The sequence below is a fragment of the Vitis riparia genome, chromosome 18 (assembly GCF_004353265.1).
Source record: "Vitis riparia cultivar Riparia Gloire de Montpellier isolate 1030 chromosome 18, EGFV_Vit.rip_1.0, whole genome shotgun sequence".
Classification (NCBI taxonomy): domain Eukaryota; kingdom Viridiplantae; phylum Streptophyta; class Magnoliopsida; order Vitales; family Vitaceae; genus Vitis; species Vitis riparia.
Window position 1 is genome coordinate 18,622,234 of NC_048448.1, and position 24,106 is coordinate 18,646,339.

A 24,106-nucleotide genomic window follows, 5' to 3' on the forward strand; every position below is an offset into this window, starting at 1 on the left:
AGCTTATTATGAACTAACAAGTTTTTTGGTTCCTTCTCTTTAAATTTCTTGTTGGATATCTTTTGTATTCTTCTAACTCCTCTTCTTTGTTTTGAATCATGGCATAATTCCTTTCTTATTGAATTTGCTAATCCTGTTGAAAACATCACTCTTTGTGATCAAGAAATTAATCTTGTTAGAATAGATGATCCACCTAAGATATTAGGTACCCAATTCATTCATAATCTCATTATAAATAATATTTTAAGCATTCTTTTATGCATTTCAAAATTTCAAATTGATATTTCGAATAAAGAAATTTTAAAAGTTGTTTTCACATCTGAGAAAACAATTAAGTATATAGCTTTTAAGTATAATTTAACTGATTGGATTATTTTAAACCCTAATTTTCAAATTAAGTTTATTAAAGGAGAAAGTTCCATTCCTAATCACTCAACTCGTGGAATTTGCAGGGTTCATGAGACCATGGCTCCTAAAAAGAATACCCAAGCTCCTGACCAGAAAACCCAATCCAGTCAAGCTCCTTCTCCCCATAAAATGCTATGGAGCCAACAAGTTGAAGAAGAAGAAGCAAGGCTTCATTCTTCTAACTCTATGCCTAACAAGATGATGACCTTGTACTATGATCATTCTGATCCATCTAATCCAGTCAAGGCCACCCAGTACCCAGCCATTTCAGGGTCTCAGACCTTCAAGCAAGTCATTAAGGCTAATCCCTCTAAAAAAGAATTAGCATCAAGCTCCTCTTTTTCAAACAAGCAAATTGTGGTGACTGCCAACCCTACACCTCTTTCAACAAAATCAAGATATTGGCAAAATGATTTAAATCAATCACTTTTGGTTATTGAAAGAGAATTTTTCTCTGAAAACCCTAGAGAGATTGCTGCAAAAGCTTTTCAAGAAGAATACAAAAGACATCCAACAAGAAATTTAAAAAGAAGGAACCAAAAAACTTGTTAGTTCATAATAAGCTTAAAACCAGTCATGATAGGCGGTACAAGAATGAAAAACATAAAATTAAAAACAAAGCTTAATTAAAACCATCCATATAGGAGGTACAAGAACATAAAATGAAATAAAAACAAAAATTAATTAAAAACCATCCATGTAGGAGGTAATCAAAACATATTTATATCATACATAAGGAGAAATATCTTACAATAGACGAGGGTAGGAAAGCTTGAAGAAAGCTTGAAAGCTTGAAGGGCTTACATGATGAGAGAGAAAGAAGAGAGAAGGGAGAGCATAAGCTTGGGAGAGGTTTCAGATATAAAATTATGCATGCTTACAAATGAGGACCGAGCCTCCTTAAATAGGCAAAAAGGAATCTTGAATAGTAATAATGAACAGTAGACCCGTGCTTGAATAGTAAAAGTGAACAGTAAGAGGGAACTGTAGCACTTTTGACTTTTGACCCGGAATCTTGCTTTCGGCTAAAATGACTTCTGACAGGCTTGTGTGGACACATACTTGCTGCTTTTGGTGCAAAAACTGCAAAGCTTGAAATATTCTTGATGGAAGACATAAGGCTGATGATTACTTAGATCTTCTTATTGGAGGAAGGATTCCTTCACAGTCATCACCATTGTCTGGAAGGTAGCTTGTTGAATCATCAGACTCTGCATAAGAATTTTCTTGGGAGAAGCTTGAGCTTCCTTCTTCAAGGATTTTCTGGAATTCTTGAGGGCTCTTAGTTGCTGCGAGCATGGCTTGTAGTTGTTGCTTTTTGAGGAGAAACTGAGACATATCATCACTGGCTGAGACTTGTGTGGGGTTCTTGAGGAAATACTGCTTGACTGCATCAATAGATGCATCATTTTTCAAAGCATCCCATCATTTAGTTTTAAAAGTCCTTCCCAGAGATGGAAAGACTGCTGATTCGTCTGTAATGATAATATAGTCCCACTGGACTATCCAAGCAAGGCCAAAATTGCTGAAAAGGAATAGTAAAGGGGGAAAAGCTGAAAGTTCTCTGGGGATATCAAAAGAACTTCTGAATAGCTCAAAGCCATCCAGGATGGGCTTAAGAAGAATCTTAATAGTCGGACCATAATAAGTCCACCAACTATAGAACCAAAATGGGAAAGAGGAAAGCTGATTCTTAGATGGAAAATAGAACATCCATGAATGATGGAAGTCCCTATTTTGGATCAGAAAAGCATTAAACCATGCTCTCTGATAATCCCAATAATTAAAAAACCTTGGCTTTGATGGTTCAGAAAATTCCCTTGAAAGATTAGGATTTCCACCCCATTGCTTGACAGTAAGAATCTTATAGATATGGCAGGTGGAGAATGCCAAACCCATATTACTGAATTTGTCAGCATTATGCTTAATTTTAACAGAACCAGTTTCTGTAAGGACTGCTTCATAAAACTCTCTTGTTTTTAAAATATCACTAGAGAGATAATGAAAATTTTCTTGAAAAGCTTTTGCAGCAATCTCTCTGGGGTTTTCAGAGAAAAATTCTCTTTCAATAACCAAAAGAGATTGATTTAAATCATTTTGCCAATATCTTGATTTTGTTGAAAGAGGTGTAGGGTTGACAGCCACCACAATTTGCTTGTTTGAAAAAGAGGAGCTTGATGCTAATTCCTTTTGAGAGGGATTAGCCTTAATGACTTGCTTGAAGGTTTGAGACCCTGAAATGGCTGGGTACTGGGTGGCCTTGACTGGATTAGATGGATCAGAATGATCATAGTACAAGGTCATCATCTTATTAGGCATAGAGTTAGAAGAATGAAGCCTTGCTTCTTCTTCTTCAACTTATTGGCTCCATAGCATTTTATGGGGAGAAGGAGCTTGATTGGATTGGGTTTTCTGGTTAGGAGCTTGGGTATTCTTTTTAGGGGCCATGGTCTCATGAACCCTGCAAATTCCACGAGTTGAGTGATTAGGAATGGAACTTTCTCCTTTAATAAACTTAATTTGAAAATTAGGGTTTAAAATAATCCAATCAGTTAAATTATACTTAAAAGCTATATACTTAATTGTTTTCTCAGATGTGAAAACAACTTTTAAAATTCCTTAATTCAAAATATCAATTTGAAATTTTGAAATGCATAAAGGAATGCTTAAAATATTATTTATAATGAGATTATGAATGAATTGGGTACCTAATATCTTAGGTGGATCATCTATTCTAACAAGATTAATTTCTTGATCACAAAGAGTGATGTTTTCAACAGGATTAGCAAATTCAAAAAGAATTTCCTTATCAAAAAGCTTTGTTCTTATACCTTGGTTATCTACCCACAAGGGATAAATAGAGCTTAAGAAGGGTATTCCTAGGAGGGCTTTTTCCTTCAGATCCTTAACAAGGATAAAGGTTTGCTTAATACAGATGTCATGGTTACGGATATGGACATCTGTTAATTTATACTTAATGACAAGTCTTTTGCCATTGGCTCCAAATAGAGACTGACTAGTCTCTTCGCATAAAGGAATAGGTACAAGACCTTCTTGAAGGCAATTTTCAGCTGCTCCTGAATCAATCAAAGCAATAATATCAAGGACAAATTTTTCTTTGACTACTATAGTAAGGGAGACTTCCCACCTCTGGAAGATAACCCTACTCACAATATTCAAAAAAGTATCTGTCTCATTATCATTAACATGAGAAGATTCTGGAATATCCATAAGGTTTCTTTGGTTGACAATTCTATTGATTTGTTCTTGGAGATCAGAGAGACCTAAACTTATGAATTGTCTTAATTCCTTAATTTCCTTTTTATACTGCCTAACTTCATCATGAAGTTCCTTAATGCTAATATCCTTGGGAGACTGTTGGTCAAACCTGTTTAAGATATCATTAAGGTTATAAGGATTAACGGTCTTCTTGGCTTCTACCTTAACAACAGATTTCTTAAAAACTTCAAAAGATTTTGCTTAGTCTTTTAATCCTCAACTTTTCTTAAAGTATCTAGGATAAATTCCTGATCTTGGCTTATGACATTTATAGTTTTAGGACGACAATTACAATTACCTTTAATACATTGTGCTTGGTCACTAGAAGATTGGCCAGAAACATCACCACTACTGTCTAGTTGATTAATGTCATCTTCATTATCTGAATCAGTCCTTGATTCAGAATCTGTGGAGTTTAACATTACCTTACAAAGCATATTTTTTAGGTCATCTGAGACACTTAAGTTATTAATCTTTTGCTTAACTCTACAATCTTTTTTATAATGGCCAACTTTGCCACATTTAAAACAAATAATTGGCTTGACATCTAAAGGAGTTTCTACCTTTTTCTAGGTATCTTTGTTGACCCTTCTTTGGACGTGCCTTGACTACTTAGTATCATTCATCCTATAGTTGTCATAGGTACCTCTCTTACTGTGGTAAAACTTATCTTTGCTAGGCTTCCTGCTTGGTTTTTGCTTAGAGGGAGGCATAGTTTCCTTTTGGCTGAAACCAAACTAGCTACAGAATGATCTAAATTCATTCTTGTAGATTTTTTGTTCATTCTTCATTTGTTGCTTAAGCTTGAAGTCATTGCACAACTTAATCCCTTCAGCTGTGACAATGCTTATAATCTCACCATAGGTTAGCTTATCATAAGGGATTTGACCATTATACTGTTCCCTTATCTTGATCCTAATTCTCTCAGAGAAAAGCTTGGGTAATCCTGAGATGAATTTTTCTTTCCAAAAAGACTGGTTACAATCTGACCTTAGCATGACTTTGGTTAGGAAGACTTCCTTATACCACCTAAAATCATGAAGCTTAGGACACTTAAGGTTGGTTAAGAGATCTGCAGTTTTATCTTTAATTTTTGCAGGATCTCCAATGAAGTGCTTGGATATTGAGTAGATTAGAGTAGTCACTGCATCCTCTATATCTTGGCCATCTTCGTCCTTAACAACTTCACTATTCTCATTAATCCTATAGGCTTTAAGGATACTATTTCTATCATCAAAAGTGAGATAATTATCCCACCAACCCTTAAGCTGACCTGTAAACCCAGCAACAATGGTTTGAGTTACAGCATGATCTGACAGTCTATTGTTTAATTTATAGGCTATACTTACCATGGTCATTTCTTAAAGCTTAGTGAGTATGTTATACTCGGTCATACCGTCTATGTTCCATTCATAGATAGTACCACTGGTGTATGAGGCTTGAGTATACTGATTTCTTTCCTCAAACTGTATGTCAGGAAATGTAGGTCTAGGATAGTAATTCCTAGTCTTAAAGGTTTCTAAATTGTTAATATCTTTTGAAATAATTTGATTATGGGGTTCCTCAAACATTTTAATTAGTTCATCAGCTTCTTCTTCTGAACTAATATCACCTTTAACCATATTGATTCTCTTATGAGGCTGAACAGTCAAAGGGGCAACAAGATTATCCTTAATCTTCTGATTAATCCTATCAATAAAAGCCTGGTTGATTTGGGGATTTTCCTGGAATTCCTCAGAAAATTCAAAGGGCTCAATTTTATCAGTGCTCTTACGCTTATAAGGATAATCTGGATAATCCTCTTGTTTGAAGAGTTCAAACCAAATCCAAAACTTAATATTTTTCTTTTCTTGTCTTAAGTAGGCATAGAATTCTTTTTGGTAAATGGTTCTAATGACCTTAGGGACAGTGCTAAAGAACCAATCATTTCTTTGCTTATTGACTTCAGAATATAATTCTTTTCTTAAGAGATCCTTGTTGATCTCAAAGTCTTCATCACTTAGGCTTATTGTATTAATCATCTGGGAATAGGTAGGAGACATTACAGGGGACTCATCCTGTTGGGATTCCTGAGTAGACTCATTTTCCTCGGTGTAAAATGGTCTAGCCACGTTGGTGTGACTTCTAACACTTGTTAGCTTAATATTCTTAGGATTTCCCGAGGTGGAACGTTCTTCTTCCCTAGTGGTTCTAACTGGGATGGAAGAGCTTGAAGCTCTAGAGGGTTCATAAACAAAAACTCTAGGGCTGCTAGAATGTCTGAAAGAGTTGGAGAAAACCAGTTCTCCTCCTCCATCAGGATATTGAACAATTTGTTCAATACTTTCAGATCGTTGTGCAATGGCTGGAACAACATTAGCAAAATGCCAATTTTCAGGAAACTCAACATCTTTCCACAAGATCTTCTTGGGGATGATGAAATCTGACTTATCTAGCATATCTGAGTGAAAGTAAGTGGTCTCACCTTTAGGACTGGTGCAAAGAGCCCCAGATCCAACGCTTGTGTTCATGCTCTTATAGGCAAACCTAGTTATGATTGAAACAAGACTGTTTCCTGGTTTGATCTTAAAGTCATGGGTCTTAATATGCAGGACAACGGAATCTAAGATGTCTGCATCTCTTATTCTAACTGTGAAGTTAGGATAGCATTGGAAATAAACTGGGCCATCATTCAGTCCAGCTTGGATTGCGCCTATAATAGAATCTCGATATTCGAGATGCCTATTATCCCTTAAACACATGACAATAGAGGTGTTTAAACCTAATCTTGTCAAAGGCTTAGCTGCTACTTGAATCATACCAAAGTGTATGAAATTATAGCCATCTTTCTTATGCTTTTCAATGGATCTGTTATCTAGAAGTCTTATGACTTGGTCGTCTTGTTCTAAGCTGACTGACATTTCAGAGGTCTTGATGGTATAATCTGTGAAGAACTTAAAGGTTCCTTTCTTATAAATTTCTTGATTAGACACCTTGGGTAACTTCCAATCATCTAAATCATTTTGGATCTTAGGATAGTTGATCTCTTCACTGTTTACAACAGTATCTTGAGAATCACTGGATCTCCTAGACATGGTTCTGAAAATTGAACTCATTTTAGGGTTTTGATCTAGAGCCTAATAGCAAATTGACAAACCTTATGAGACGTCACCCCAACCCTCTTACAGCCTAACAAACGCCTATCCACGGCTAACAACGGCTCAACCGGCAGGGCTCGCGCTCCTAGGCACACTGCTACCTATCCTAGGATAGGCCAAAACACCCAAAACAAACCCAACTTCCCTTCCCGATGGCTCTGATATATATATATATATAGATATGTAGTGTCTAGAACTTATTTTCTTAACCGATGTGGGATATTGCAATTACCTCTATGTAGATATAACCTCTTCGGTGTGTCCTATGGGATTTTAGGTTAACATACACAATCATCCTTTATGGGGTCAGACAAATAGATTTCCACACTAGGGGCTCTCTAATGACTTGAACCTGAATGTTAGGGTTCCATGGTCATTTCACAAGGGAAGCCCGAAGGCTTGACATGAGAGTCACCCAACAAGTTGAAATAATTAACAACATGCTAATCACCAAACCTATCTAAAGGAGTGATTAAGCCAACAAAATATCTTAACAAGAAATTGTCTTTCTATTCAAAATCCATGAATCAAACTATGATCTCCCAAAATAGTAATAGCAAAATAAACCACTAATAACAAAATGTATCCAATTAAACTAATCTCATAGCTAAAGAAATAAATGGACTTCTCGAACTCCTACCTATGTCACTCCTTACTAGAATCAAGTGGACCTAAAAGTATTTAGTGAAATGAGTAGCTTGAAAGCACAATAATAGGTAAGAGGTCCAGTCAATTTATTTCTTAAAAAAAGAAAAAAAAAATAGGAAATATTTGCAACATGAACCTAATCATGCAAAATAAACATGCATTACATGTGCTAATTTCTAGAACCGTCTCTAACAAATTTTTTCGATAAATGTGCATATATGGTCAAGAATTTTGGTTGTTAACAAAAAGTGTCTTTCATAGTGGGACTTACAGAAGTGACCATCCTCATATATTCCTTACATGTTCGTGGCCGAAACTGAAACTAATCTAATTATATACCATAGGTTAGTAACTATTCTATTGTTTGGCTTTTGATCATTATTACCCCCCTAAGGGAAATAAAGGTTAACATCTTTTCACTTGTTGATGAGGGTTAGATAGTTAGAATGCACATGCAAGGTAAAATATAAAAAATTCAAAATAATGCCTAATTTCAGTACTTCAAAATTATGTAAGCATTTTTCTGATTTACAAAAGAATATACTTGATCATTTATAGTAAAAAAAAATTCGCGGAACAACTTACTTGAGCTTAATAATTCCAAACGAATGGAGTTGTAAAATTTTCTATGAATCACTTGAGAAATTTAAAAAAATTCTTTAGATTGCCTATTGGAGTTAATGAACAAGAAATCTCATGTGCAATATGAGGCCTCCTCCGCCAACATTAAAAACTTTCTTCTAGCAAAGTTAAAGTGGTAGGTAAAATAAAGGATATTGAGGCCACTTAGCACCCATCCTTGAAAAGAAGATAAATGACTTTTGTGTTGCTAGTAAATATGCCAATGACTTATGGGATTAAGTTAGATAGCAAATTGGTGTCTAATATTCATGGCCTGATCTCATTATTAAGGGACCCAGAATCAGATGATTTTGAATTTGCCTTTTTCTAGTGAATTTCCCAAAAAAAAAAAAAAGAATTCTACTCTCTCTTAGGGTTTTGACCAGGATTTTCTTTTCTCCAAATTGATATGATAGAGACCAATTCATGTCAATAAGGCATAAATGGATCCCCTTTTAGGAGAAGTGATTTGGGGCAACAAATATATTTTAGTTTGAAGTATTCTTTTAAATATCTTAGATAATTTATAAGAAATTTTGGAACCTTGTTTTTTTAAATTGTTGCACTTAGGTAAGGGGATTCCATGAAAATATATATATACATATATATTGTTATGAATGAGCAAGTATATTCTTTTGTAAATTCTGAAAAATGCTTAGATAATTTGAAATACTGAAATTCAGAATTATTTTGAATTTGTTTATATTTTGCTTTACATGTGCACTCTAGCTATTTGGCCTTAGTCAACAATAAACAAGATGTTAACTTTTATTACCTTTGGTGAGGGTAATGATGATCTATAAATATGATTAGTAGGATGGTTATTGACCTATGGTATACCATTAAATTGGTTCTAGTTCCTTCTACCAACATATAGGGAATATTTGAGACTAGCTACTTTTGTAAGTCTTATTATGATGAACACTTTTTTCGATAAATGTGCATATATATGCACATTTATTGAAAAAAATGGAGAATTTTATGAAAATTAGCTAATGCATGCTTATTTTGTATTATTAGGTTTCATGTTGCAAACATTCCCTAGTCTATTTGATTTTATTTTATTTTGAAATAAATGTAGTTGATCTTTGCCTCTTATTGGGCTTTCAAGCTCCCTCTTTTTATTAAATATTTTTAGATTCACTTGGTTTTGATATGGAGTGACGTGGGTAGAAGGGGCTCAAGAAGGCCATTTAGTTATTTAACCATGTGATTAGTTTAATTGGATACTTTTTTTTATTAGTGGTTTATTTTGCTACTACTATTTTGGGAGATGAATTTTGAATGGAAAGATGTTCTCTTATTAAGACATTTTGTTGGCTTAATTATTTATTTCGACATGTTATGTGATTAGCATGTTGCTATTTATGGGTCACTCTTATATCAAGCGTTTGGCCTTTCCATGTGAAATGACTTTGTACCTTAGTCTTCGGGTTTAGATTGTTGTAATATTTGACATCGAATAGCTGAAAAGTTTCCGACACCATATATATATATATGGGCTCATGTTAACCATATAGATGTGTTTTAAAGCCGTGAGAGCTAATGAGCCTATAATGGACAATATCTACATGGAAGCAAGTGGGTTGTTAGATTGATCCTTAGGTAAAAACACTACATTTGTTGCTAGAGGTACACATGAAATATTAAAGCTTAAATGCAATGATTGTTGTAGTGAATATCAAAGAGGGACTGAGTTGAATGATTTGACTTTTGCTTAACGTATTAGTTTTTTTTCTTTGAATGCTTTGTTCCCTTTAAGGGAGTAAATGAAGATGAATTTGAAAAGTTCAAACTTTAAAGATGATATTAAAAAAAACACACACACATTTATAGTCTATATAAGTGCTTTTTTCCACGAGATTTTAGAGTAAGGTTATGAAAAGTTATTAAGAGATGATGGAGGAACTTTAGATCAAGATCAAATTTAAGATAGAAGATAGCAAGAGAGTTAAATTCTAGAAAGATGATTGGCTTGGTGAATCGCATTTTTGTCTATCCTTCTCCATATTTGTATTCCATAGTTATGTCAAAAGATGCTTGGATTGCAAATGAACGAGAGGTCATAGGTGGGACAGGTTTTTTTTTTTTTTTTTTTTTTAGATAATAAAAAGAGGTGCCAAAAGAGTGACTCAAGGTATACAATACCTATACACCCACTGCCAAAACTACTTAAATGGGAGAAAGAACAAATAGAAGGGGCTAAAACAATCTCAACAAGAGCCCAACCAATCAAAGAAACTAAAGTCAGAGGATAATCTTCTATAAACAACTTTGTCTCTAACCAAAAAGACCATACAAAAAACTTTTTAGCCTTTGTATCAAAAGCATGTCATCATCGAAGGTCATTCTATTCCTTGTCTTCCACACCTTACAAAAGATGCATAATGGTGTTGCTCTCTAAACCTTCTTGTGTTTTTTGCCCACAAAAGAACCATGCCCCAATAGAGTTTGTCTAACCAACAAGGGAAGCAAGCACCTATGACACCCTAAACAGAGTAAAGAGCAATTCTCATAAAACCTTTGTTTTTACATAGTGAATAAGAAGGTGATCTATGGTCTTTTCATCCTTATGGCACATATAACATCTATTTGCTAAGGATCACCCTCTTTTTTGAACTAGATCCAAGGTTAAAGCTTTTCTCCACATTGCCTCCCAAGTAAAAAAGCTCCCAAGTGTTCCAAATGCTTCTCAATGGGAAAGAAATGGAGCCACTTGGTTCCAATGTTTTGAAAACCATATTGGACTGACCAGTTCAACCATCAAGTGGACACATCTTTAGTTTGATTCTCGCTTTTGGACAATTTACATTTCGAACTGGTGGAGAGTCGCTTGAACTGGTGGTCGAACTGTTGAATTCTGCGAACCAGGTGGGTCAGTCACATATGGCTTGGGCATATTTTAAATTCAGTCCGAAACAAGCACGAGTGGGGTAGGCTCAACAAACTGAGTTGTCATTCATATGGTTGATGAGCTGTGTTGAATTGTAAGCCCATTTCACAACACTTTCAATTTAAGGACCTCATTAGTTTCTTACTTTTTCTGATGTAGGATGGGTAAGTTTAGAAAATGTTATAGAAATGCTCAAAAGTTTTTTATTGCAATAGTGGGATTTGAACACTGGACACATTTGTGCATGAAGAAAAGGAAATCACTAGGCTAATTTAGTTTTTTGTTAAAAAGAGTTGTTGCAAATAATATAATCTTATTATTATTATTTTTTAAATTATTTAGTTTTTTAAATATTTAACTTCATGTTTATTTTTATAATTATAAGTATGAAAATAACATAATAATTTTTAAAATTATAAAATAATAGTATATATAACTTTTGACATATAAATAAAATTAGATAATAGATTTTTTTTTTTTGTCTTGAATAAACCTTTACCCTTAAATACTATACATATTTTATATAATAAAATTAAAGATATTAATATATTTTTATTAATCCTTATCATGATTTAATTTGATAGTATTGAAAATAAAAAATGACATCTTAGTAAGGTTTTTAATTATTTAAATATATTTCCAAATTTTTATCATTATTTTTAATTTTAATAAAATATAAAATATATATTTATGATCTCATGTTGACACTATAGCTTGGCCACTGTTGGACAATTGGTTCGGTCAATAAATTGTGAACTAGTAACTTTTCCAATTCTAAAAACATTAATTGGAACCCTTGTTTCTTGGGGTAATTACATGATTGGAAGTTGTAGAGGGTAGTATCTCTTTTTTCAAGCTTATATATGAAAAAAAAGTATCTTTGTTTTTAAGGCTTCAAGAGAGGGGTGCCAAGGAAGTGCGAGGATTGTTTATTCTAAAGGGGCTCCAATGATGGTAAGTTCTCATTTAAAATTTTTTTATTCCTCTTTGGAGCCAAAGAATGGCATAGCCTTTACTCCAAAAGAAGTATGAGGCTTGTTAGGATACATAAAAGTGGGTTTCTTAGCTTGGAAAGCAGTTTGGGATAAAATTCTTCCTTTACATTAGCTTTAATAGGAGAGGTTGGTCTTTGGTAAATCAGTGTCCCTGACAAAGAAGAATCCATTGATCAGATTCTCTTACATTAAGTTGAGACTATAAACTGGTAATTCTTGGATGTGGAAGGCGGAAAAGGAGAAGAAAGAAAAGATGGAAGATGTTTAGGTTTTCTTCTTGTTAACTGTCCTATACCTATTCACCTATTTATATTACTGCATCTAAAAAAGAGAAGATTATCCCTAATATAAATATAACAAGAATAAACTCTAACATAGCAATAGTACACTCTAACTGTACCCCTCAAGGTGGAGCATATAAATTAAATATGCTTGGATTGGAATGCAAGCATTGAAAGGTATGATGAGGCAATGATGTCATAAAATTGGTGACTAGGTAGTTATCAGATTAACTATAAAGCATAACACTGTACTTAGGCTTCAACAAATCTTGGATAAAATAACAATCAACTTCTGTATGTTTGGTATGCTCATGAAAGACAAAATTAGTAGCAATATAGATAGTTATTTGATCGTCACATTATTTTCATGAATGGGAACATCAACACCTAAGGGGGTGAACCATAACATTTCCAAAGCACCATGAGATATATCACAATGCTGAATTTCAACTCTAGAATGTCACTACTGATTGTGCTTCTTAATGTGCCAAGTAACAAGATTACCTCCAAGAAAGATATATTAGGGCAAAAGAACCTGGAGGAGCCACGGTGGAGCTTTTCCTTGAAGAGGACCTTAATAGCTGAAATTCAAGAATAATTATTAGCAACAATAGTAGGGTCTCACTAGCAAGAATCAGATATTTAAAACCACGTAAATTAGAGTTCAAATCTCATAGCAAGGAAACAATCACAAACTCCTCCCAATGCCTATTTTGTTACTCTAAATCAGTAGTCAAAGGCTGATTTTGCAGTAACTGATCTGACAAACTTTTGAGAGTAATATGATATTCAGACAATATATTTCTGGATTGCTCAGTCGAAAGAATTTTATCCTACAACTCAAACTCGAGGAGCATCACTCTATTGCAAAATGACTTCAGAAGCAAATCAGAAATCTTTTTAAGAGAATTACAAAATTTGATGAGTAGCAATGTGGGGTTCCATATTATGCCCTATGTAAGGACCAATTTGAACAAAAAAACAATAACCAAAATAGTCCCAAATCCAGAAAGTCCAAACATTGAGGCTAAAATTCTGAAAATCATAAAACAATAGAAAAGTTTAGACAAACAACTTAAACCTCTTAGAAAATATCACTTTAGTTACTAGAAAAATTAGTAGATCCAACATTAGCATGACATCATCACAATTCCATCCTGTTGACTTTAAATATATATATATATATATATATATATATATATATATATATATATCATGGTTTGGAAAATTTAAGGGAAATCCTAGGATGGTGCTTTTATACCAAGTTGGAACTATAAACTTGTGATTATAGGAATTAAAAGGTGGAAAAGAGAATAAAGAGAAGATGGAAGAGGTTTAGGCTTTTGTCTTGTTAAATTTGTTATACCTTTCCACCTATTTATATTCTTAAATCTAAAAAAGAGAATACTGCAGTAATATCCCTAATATAATATAGCAATATGCAGAAAACTTGGTATATTTCTATATCTCTCTATAGAGCATGTACAACATCGAAATTATATATGCTAAGAATCAAATCAGTCAAATAAAAATCTAGCTACAATCTAGGAGATACACGCCTAAGAAAAGGAAAAAAAAAGTCAAAACAGAAAGTGGGAAACAAATCCCTGTTTGAATACAAAATAAAAATCCCAACAAATTAGGGATATCCATATGGAAATCAACACTCCCCCTCAAGCTGGGCTGTAGATATTCAGCATGCCCAGCTTGGACTTCATTTCTTCAAAGTTGACCCTAGGAAGAGCTGTGGTGAAGATGTCGGCTGTCTGAAGAGCTATAGGCATGTATTCAAGAGTGATAATCCCCTTATCAATCTTCTCTTTAGTGAAATGACAGTCAATCTCCACATACTTAGTCCTGTCGTGATGAACAAGATTTTTAGCAACACGAATTGCAGCTTGATTGTCACAAAAAATTCTCATAGGACTATCAATAGGAAGCTTGAGTTCTTCCAATGGTCTCTTAATCCACATGCCCTCGCAAATTCCATTGGCTTTTCAGCACTGCTCCTAGCAACAATAGTTTGCTTTTTGCTCTGCCATGTAACAAGATTGCCCCAGACATATGAACAATAACCAGATGTAGATCTACGGTAACCCAATCTGTGTCAGTATAAATTATAATTTCTCTGTTAGGATTCTTTTTGAAAAATAACCCTTCTCCAGGAGCCCGTTTAAGATACTGAAGGATTCTGTAGACAACATCTAAGTGTTCTTTGGTAGGATTATTCATAAATCTGCTAACCAAACTAACGGAGAATCTGATATCTGGTTTTGTGTGGGAAAGATATATCAACTTCCCTACGAGCCGTTGATATTGTCCTTTGTCAACTAAAGGACTATCTTGAGACCATCCCAATCTTTTATCTCAAATTCCTTGGCAAGGAGATTTTTCAAACTAACTTTCCCTTCATCATAATCTCCACTAAGACTTATGTCATTGACATACACAATAAGAATAGCTATTTTTCCTGCTATAGAGAACTTAACAAACAAGGTGTGATTAGATTGGCACTGAGTATAATCATTCTTCTTGATGACCTTTGTGAATCTGTCAAACCAAGCACGAGGAGACTGTTTAAGGCCATATAATGCTTTTTGGAGTTTACATACCTTGTTAGAGTCATTGTTTCCTTCGAAGCCAAGGGGAATCTCCATATAGGCTTCCTCCTTCCAGTCACCATTGAGGAAGGCATTCTTCACATCTAACTTGTTTAGTGACTAGTCGAGATTAGTAGCAAGAGAGAGTAAGACTCTAACAGTATTGAGTTTCACAATTGGGGCAAATATCTCCTGGTAATCAACTCCATAAGCTTGAGTAAATCCTTTTGCAATGAGTCATGCCTTCAACCTTTCAACTCTTCCCATCCCACCGTATTCTTATCTTTCGGTAGATCAACAATTTCCCATGTACTTGTCTTTTCCAAAGCACTCATCTCATAAAAAACAGCCTTTCTCCAATCTGATTGACTGAGAGCCTCGTGAATAGTTCTAGGAACCTGCACTTCAGCTATCTTCATGGCAAATGCCCTATATGATGGAGACAGTTCATTATAGGACACAAAGTTCCGAATAAGAAGTTTAGTGCAGGACCTCACACCTTTTCTACAACATATATCCTTTGTATGACCATGTTTCTTGCAATGGTCACACCAAGGTCTTCCCTTTTGTTGCCAATTTTCTCCATTGTTGTTGGATTGACCTCGGGCTGCAAGAGCAGAGCTTTTAGTAGTAGCTACAGCAGTTTGCTTGCCTAACATGAGTTTCTTCCGTCTCTCCTCTCTCTTTACCTCTGTGAAGGCTTCACGGATTGTTGGAAGGGGTTTGATACCAAGGATCCTCCCACAAACCTCATCAAGGTCCTTGTTGAGGCCCAATAAGAACTTGAAAAGTTGTTCTTTTGATACTTGGCAGCATCTTTGGGGCAATTCCAATCATACTCCTCGTAAGCATCCAATTATTGCCAGTGGCGACCAAGAATATTGTAGTAATTGGTGATGGTTAAATCCCATTGGCGGAGATCATGAAGAACACTCTTGATATCAACCTGTTCTGCTGTATTTTCTTTGGTGGAATATGTTTCTTTAACCGCATCCCACATCTCTTTTGTGGTCTTGTAGAGAAGAAAGTTTTCACCAATCTTGTTGGTCATGGAATTGATAAGCCATGATTTGACCATATTATTTTGTCTTCCAAGTTCGGAATTTGGGATCATCACTTTTGGGTTGAACAATTTCTCCGGTGAGGTAGCCATCCTTATCCTTGCTGCCGATAAACATAAGAACGGACTGAGACCATTGGAGATGGTTATTCCCATTCAACTTGTGACTTGGGATGGGAAGAAAAGAGCGATCAGATCCTTCGTGGTTATTGGAAGTGACAGTCTCCAACCTCGAGTTGACTTCAGAGATTGATTGTTGACTATCAGTAGTCATTCCGGAAGATTCGTCTGAACTGGATCAATTCGTGACAGGATTGAATCACATCTGGACTGATGAACCTAGGACAAATTGTGACTAGGTTGGAGAAGGCAATTCATGGCAAGATAGCAGCAGGTGGTTTAGGTCACCTGTTGCCGAAAAAAATGTACGCTGGAGAATAGGAGTCAGTCCTAGTGGGAAACCGTCTGATACCATGCAGAAAACTTGGTATATTTCTCTATCTCTCTATAGAGCATGTACAACATCGAAATTATATGTGCTAAGAATTGAATTAGCCAAATAAAAATCTAGCTACAATCTAGGAGATACATGCCTAAGAAAAGGAAAAAAAAAAAATTCAAAATAGAAAATGGGAAACAAATTCCGGTTTGAATGCAAAATAAATATCCCAACAAATTAGGGATATTCACACAGAAATCAACACAATAAGAAACTGAAATATAGTAATGATAATTTAACCTATTGTGAAACCTGAAACAACAACAATTAGGGATATTCACACGGAAATCCACACAATAAGAAACTGAAATATAGTAATGATAATTTTGCCTACTGTGAAACATGAAACAACAAGGAGCCTATGGGATTTCCTTCCTTCCTTTTGGTACTGCTTGTGTGATGATTGGGTTGGAATGATAGTTTTGTGGGCAAAAAGCAAAGGAGGTATGAGATCTCCATTGCTGTGTCTCTTTTGAACTATTTGGCAGGATAGAAATTATAGATATTTTGAAGCTGTAGCAAAAAAAATTCAAGCGCTAAAAAACTTCTTCATATGTGTCCTCCTCTGGTCAAGGAAGTCTCTTGATACAGGATTTTTGTTTATATTAGATGATGCACATTGTGGAAAAATAAATAAATATATTGCTCTATTACTTCGTTTATTTTTAACCTTGCATTTTTCATGAAATTGGTTATATATTGTTCTATTACTTCATTCTTGCAATAGATATATGTTGAGAGAACTTTATGGTATATGTTATGAAATGGTGCACCGTATGATTTATGGGTTGACAACAATGATTATATATGGTATATATATAGATGTCATACATGGGGTATAACTGTTTAAATCTGCATGAACTTTCCTTTTTTAATAGTGTCAATCCACCTCCAATGTGTTTATTCTTGTTATATGGAAATGTATTACGAGCTATTCTGAAAGTGGTGGGGAACTGTATTACAAGCTATTCTGAAAGTGGTTTTATTATCACAATATTAACTCGGGTATATCTCAGCATCTATGCATTTTTATGTTATTAAAAATCTCCAACCAAATAAGTTCACAAATACGGTGGCCCATTTTTCTATACTTAGCTTATACATATGACATTGCTAGGAACTTAGTATTGATTATTTCTTACTACAAAAAGTATCAATATTATCTCAGGAAAAAGTAGAATGACCTAAGATACATCTGCCAATGACAGATTCAGCTCTATTAAATTTTGAAAGGCCTTTAGCTTTCATATAAACATATTGCCCATACAGAATATTTTTGCCAGGACGTCTTTTCAAATACTTACCTCAATATTGTGTATGTAGCCCTTAAACAAGTAGTCTATGCACACATTGATCAACTACACGCCTTATTCTATATTTGGTCTAGTAAGAGATATATTAGATTGAGCTTCCACAAGTCTTCGGCACATACCAAAATCTGGTAGCGGAGTTACTACATAATCCCACCAATGACTTAACTCAATTAGAGATGGCTTTACATCTTAGCATCATATGTTGAGCTGTAAATAAAATAGGAGAATTATTTTCCTATTATGTTAGTTTCCTATTTCTGTAAATAGATAGTTTTATGATTTAGGAATAAGTTAGTTTCCTATTATGTCTCTTGTTTCCTATTTCTTCTCTTGTAATCTCCTATATAAACTGTGTGTATAGTCAATCTAATAGACAGAACTTATTATTTTTCATCCCATATTTCGTGTCATGGTATTAGAGTTGTAGGTTTTTAAGAGCTGGGCATCATTTTGGCCTTCATCGCCATTTTTCTGGCCTTCATAGCTGGATTTTTTTTTTATTCATGTGTTCTTTACAAACCTACTGGAACTTGTTCGGTAGTGAAGAAATGGAAAAGCTAAGAAGCTTGTTGGGATCCCTTGACAAACCTACTGGAACTTGTTCTTTGGCTCTTTCAGGTACACCTTCACTTTCTTTTTGCATAAATGCCTCACACAGGGTTTATGATGACTCTTGGATAATAGACTCTGGTGCCACAGACCATATGACCTCCAAATCTCAACTTTTCCATACCTATACCCCAAGCCCAAGTAACAAGAAAATTGCAGTGGCCAATGGCTCTTTAGCTACCGTTGCAGGTTTCGGAGACATATACATCACACCTACTTTTATTCTTAAAAATGTCCTCCATGTACCAAAATTGTCGGCCAACCTTGTTTTCATTCAAAAGCTTACCCATGATCTTAAATGTTATGCTATTTTTTTCCCTTATTGTGTTTTTCAGGAACAAGGCTCGGGGAGGAGGATTGGACTTGCTAAGGAAAGGAGTGGTCTTTACCACCTTGAATCATCTAAAAAAACTAGTAATAATTTGTCGTTGTCTTTTCTCAGTTCCTCAAATAAAGATACCACTTGGTTGTATCATCTACGTCTAGGCCATCCATCTTTTAGGGTTCTAAAGGTCATGTTTCCTCATTTGTTCCAAGGATTAGATATTTCCGAGTTTCATTGTAAAACTTGTGAATTGGCAAAATATACTTGTGTATCTTTTCCTATTAGCAACAAAAGAAGTTCTCATCCTTTTCATTTGATTCATAGTGACATATGGGGTCCTTCGACTATACCTAATGTTTATGAGGCTCGTTGGTTTGTATCCTTAATTGATGACTGCACTCGGGTTACATGGATCTTTCTTCTTAAACAAAAATTTGATGTTAGCATTGTTATACCTAATTTCCACTCAATGGTTCAAAACCAATTTGGGGTTAAAATAAAAAGCTTTAGGACAGACAATGCTAGAGATTACTTCAACCAGATTTTGTCACCCTATTTTCAATCACAGGTCATTCTCCATGAGTCATCATGTGTTAACACACCCTAACAAAATGGGGTAGCCGAGAGGAAAAATGGGCATTTACTCAACACAACTCGAGTCTTACTCTTTCAAGGGAATGCTCCTAAGTCCTATTGGGGGGAAACTGTTCTTATTGCCACATACATGATAAATAGAATTCCCTCACGAGTGTTAGACAACAAAAGCCTCATAGAGATACTTAAGAGTTTCTATCCACACTTCAAAACCTCAAATGGGCTCACTCCTAGGGTATTTTGGTGCATTGCATTTGTTCATGTCCATAACCAACATAGAGACAAGCTAGACCCCCGAGCCATAAAATGTGTCTTCCTTGGTTACTCATCCACTCAAAAAGGATACAAGTGTTACAATCCCTCAGCCAGAAATTTTACATCTCTGTGAATGTCACCTTCATAGAAAATAAACCTTTTTTCCCGAAGTCCTCTCTTCAGGGGGAGATTTCAATGATGGAAGATGGTCCTTGTGAGTCCTTTAAACCTCTTGATCTTCCTCATGTCTCAACCCATGGTGATGAAGAACCTGAGTCATCCGAGTCAATCACACCTGAGTCACCCAATTTTACCACTGAACCCGTGTCATCCCCTGTTCCAGCCAGCCAATGTCACTCGCAATTTTCCATAGTTTCCTAAGGTGTATTCAAGGGAAAAGGCCATTCCAAAACAAAAGCAAGTCCAAGAATCCAACTCTGACCCTGGGAATGAAATCACGGTAAGATCAGACCCACCTTTACATACACAACCTGGTAAAACTTCCACTGACTCAACAGACAACCTAGACCTAGACCTTCCCATTGCTATCAGAAAAGACACCAGAGAATGCACTAACCGACTACTCTATCCACTATCACACTATGTGTCTCTTAAGCACCTATCACCAGACTACAAGAATTTTATTGTGAGTCTAAACACCACTATCATCCTTAACACCGTTTCTGAGGCATTGACAAAATGGGGATGGAAGGATGCTATGAGAGACGAGAGAGTGCATTAGAAAAGAATAAAATATGGGAGATTGTTGAAAGACCAAAAGGGAAAAACATTGTTTATTGTAAGTGGATTTTCACACTGAAATATAAGGCTAATGGATCTCTTGAGAGACATAAAACAAGATTGGTAGCCAAAGGGTACACTCAAACTTATGGAGTTGATTATCAAGAGACTTTTGCTCCAGTTGCAAAAATGAATACTGTAAGAATCCTGCTGTCACTGGCTGCCCACTACAATTGACAACTCCTACAGTATGATGTTAAGAATGCATTTCTTCATGATGATTTAGATGAAGAGATTTACATGAACATCCCATCAGGATTTGAGGGAAACATAAGTAACAAGGTGTGCAAGCTGAAAAGGCCCTTTATGGGCTAAAAGAATCTCCTAGGGCTTGGTTTGGGAGATTTGCAAAAGTCATGAAAGAGTCTAGGTACAAACAAAGCCAAGGTGACCACACTCTCTTCATTAAGCACTCGGCTGTAGGGGGAGTAATTGCTCTTCTAGTCTATATTAACGACATCATAGTGACTAGAAATGATGAGAGAGAAAAACATGAAGTGAAGCAGAGATTAGCAACAGAGTTTAAGATAAAGGAACTAGGGAAACTGAAGTACTTCCTCGGTATTGAGGTGACATATTCCACACAAGGGATCTTCATCTCTAACAAAAGTATGTGACTAATTTATTGGCAGAAACAGGGAAGATTGGGTGTAAACCAGTCTCTACCCCAATGGATCCAAACCACAAGTTGGGAGAAGCTAAAGAAGAACCAGTGGTGGATAAAAGAATGTACCAGAGGCTAGTTGGTAGGCTCATATATCTTGCTCGCACTTAGCCAGACATCGCCTACTCGGTGAGCGTGATCAGTCAATTCATGCAGGATCCAAGAGAACCTCATCTTCAAGCTACTTATAGGGTACTGCATTATTTGAAAGGCAACCCCAGGAAAGGAATTTTGTTCAAGAAGAACAATACTCTTACTCTAGAAGCATACACCGATGCTGACTATGCAGGTTCCCTAGTGGATCGAAGATCAACTACAGGGTATTGTACTTTTCTTGGAGGTAATGTGGAGAAGTAAAAAGCAGAATGTGGTAGCAAGGTCATCTGCAGAATCAGAGTTTAAGGCCTTTGCTCAAGGGTTGTGTGAACTACTTTGACTGAAGATTATTCTAGATGATTTGAGAATCAAGTGGGATGGTCCTATAAAGCTCTATTGTGACAACAAGTCAGCTATCAATATTGCTCATAACCCTACAACACGATAGGACAAAACATATTGAGATTGATAGGCATTTCATCAAAGAAAAATTGGAGGAAGGAGTAGTGTGTATGTCCTATGTTCCATCAGAACATCAATTAGCTGATATCTTAATAAAAGGGCTTAATAGTTCAATGTTTCACGATCTTGTATTCAAGTTGGGAATGAAAGACATCTATTTCTCAGTTTGAGGGGGAGTGTTGAGCTGTCGATAGAATAGGAGAATTATTTTCCTATTATGTTAGTTTCCTATTTCTGTAAATAGATAGTTTTATTAGTTTTCTATTTCTGTAAATAGATGGTTTTATGATTTAGGAATAAGTTAGTTTTCTATTATGTCTCTTGTTTCCTATTTCTTCTCTTGTAATCTCCTATATAAACTGTGTGTATAGTCAATCTAATAGACAAAACTTATTATTTTTCATCCCATATTTCATGTCATCATAGTTTCTTTTAGTAGATCTAATGCACATCCTCTGGTAAGCAAAGATGTCTTTCTCAAACCAAGCAACAATTCTAAAAGAGTATCCTAATTGATCTCAAACTCTTTCCCTAGAGAAAAGAAAATCTGAGTTGCATCATTACTTGATAATGCAATGTCATTGACCAACTTACACAAGCAAGGTTGTAGTCATATCACCTTTATACTAGAGACACAACGATTTGCCTGGCCATTGGAGCCAAAAATTTAAGGCTTCTCAATTGCTAAGGGAAGGGTCTCCAGCCGAGTAAGGTTGTAGATATATAGTACACTTCTAGGCTTTTTGTTATCTTTAGTGGATAGAGGGTTGGGGCTATGTTTATTGGATAGATAGATAGCCAAATGTTTTTGTTTATATTTGGATTGAGTTCATGTGTCTATAGGGAGTGAGCATCCCTTCACTGATCTCACTCAAACCTCCAATAAACATGAATTTCAGAGGTCAGGAAGCTCTCAGACAGGTTCTTAAATGTTTAATTTTCTACTGTGATTAACATGGGAAAGTTATGGCACCAAAGGCATCGGCATAGATTAATGTTAATTTTAGCTGGTTTTGATTTCACCATGTGATTGCTACATTTGCCTGTTCTTTATGATGAAAGTTCTAGAACTTACAATTGAGTAATTTGAGGTTCTGGAAAAATGTGCAGATGTGTATTCATCTCTTCCTCAAATATCCTGGCTTGTCCAAGTAAATGGTAACATTTGGAAGCAGAAGGATGATGATGAGGTATCCCCTGATTTCATCACAATTCTTCGGCAAGACCATTTCAAATAGGATGGAAGATATTTGAATTTTCACATGTTGCACCAGTCAGGCCCCACTGAGGGGTATTACAAACTAGAGGCCAAATCTGAGGGTGTATTTTTGGAATGCTCCCAAGGTGAAATTGACAAATGGTTCTTCTGGTTTCTGGGATTGGTTTGGTTCATCAGTTTTGCTGCTTGAGGTTCAGTTGTTGCGTGTGCAGGCCAGTATTTTCATGGTAATAGTTGTTTCTTTTTGCTTCCTATTTTTCTTTTCTTGTTTGTTGTTTTACCAAATTTTTTTTTTCTCCATTGGATTTAAGCAGACTCATCTGCTGCAGTATTGTGCAGCCTCACATAGTTGTATACCATGCCTGACTGTGATCTGTTTTGTATTACTTTTCACCGTAGGGCCATCTGTTTTCTTTATACTACGAGTCAGGCCACCGGCATGGGGACTGTAAGAAAAGATCCAATTCTTTTTCCTTCCAAGGAACGGAATTTTGTTCTATTTATAAAATTTGAAATTCCAGTTTTCTCTTACTGCATGCAGTGCTCCTATGCTTCCATTTTTTGTCGCTCTTCATGTAACAGTTGTGTTTATATTGCATATAGAGAGAACACTTTATAATTTAGTCTGCAGATTATTTTATTGTTTGGGTGGAAACTCTAAAAGCGCCATGTATACAAGGACTCTGATGATTCCCATCAACATGGTGCACCTCTACTCTCAAGTGGAGGATTGAGGCTCTAACCTTTTCCTACGAGAAAATTTCCTCTTTTTTCTGATTTTGTGGTAGAGGGTAGAAGCTTCAAGTAATGGCAACTTGGAGAGCTTTCAAACCCAGAAAAGCAAACAAATAGGAAAATTAGGCAGGGTATCATGAATTTAAGATCGATCATGTGAACCTGGGGTCCTGCCTTGACTGGAGTTAAAGCAATTCCAGATCGATTCTTGCCCTGTTTGCCATCCTAATTGCTTATGTCAACAGTCTACTCCTGTTATGTTGCCATCTTATTTTAATTGTGTATGTCAACTATGTCTAGATCAGTATGTGGGTTAAGTGGTCCTATTTGATCTATTGGATGTTCTCTTATACGCTGCATGAATGAAAATATGTGTGGTTTGTATGCATACAGAAACCAACTGTGAGATGAATTTTAGTGTTGGGCATGAAATCTTATACCCTGATCTTCATCCACCAACAGGCTCAATCTGAGTGCAAACTAATTGGATTGGATGGTCTTTGTATTCCAATTAGAAAAATGGAGGGTGGGTGGTTTCTGGCACCACCTAAATTAGCTGTCCTGTCTGTGTTGAGGAAACGCTGGTGACAGCTGTTCTTTTTTTCCCAATAA

The 24,106-nt window shown here is 35.5% G+C and overlaps 1 protein-coding gene across 4 annotated transcripts in view; it reads left to right on the forward strand.

The window, feature by feature from the left end:
• The window catches only part of LOC117906946 (probable magnesium transporter NIPA6), a 49,255-nt gene extending 25,873 nt beyond the window's left edge, over positions 1-23,382 (forward strand). For 3 of the 4 annotated variants that reach the window (XM_034820238.1, XM_034820239.1, XM_034820241.1), the window contains exons 9-11: positions 22,651-22,730; positions 22,815-22,986; positions 23,159-23,382. In XM_034820238.1, coding sequence (XP_034676129.1) covers positions 22,651-22,730; positions 22,815-22,949 — 215 coding nt within the window. In that variant the 3' untranslated portion in view covers positions 22,950-22,986; positions 23,159-23,382. Of the gene's footprint in view, positions 1-11,877; positions 13,362-22,650; positions 22,731-22,814; positions 22,987-23,158 lie in introns of those variants that run through there. The other variant, XM_034820240.1, reaches the window with a different exon arrangement.
• Positions 23,383-24,106: the final 724 nt, after the last annotated feature.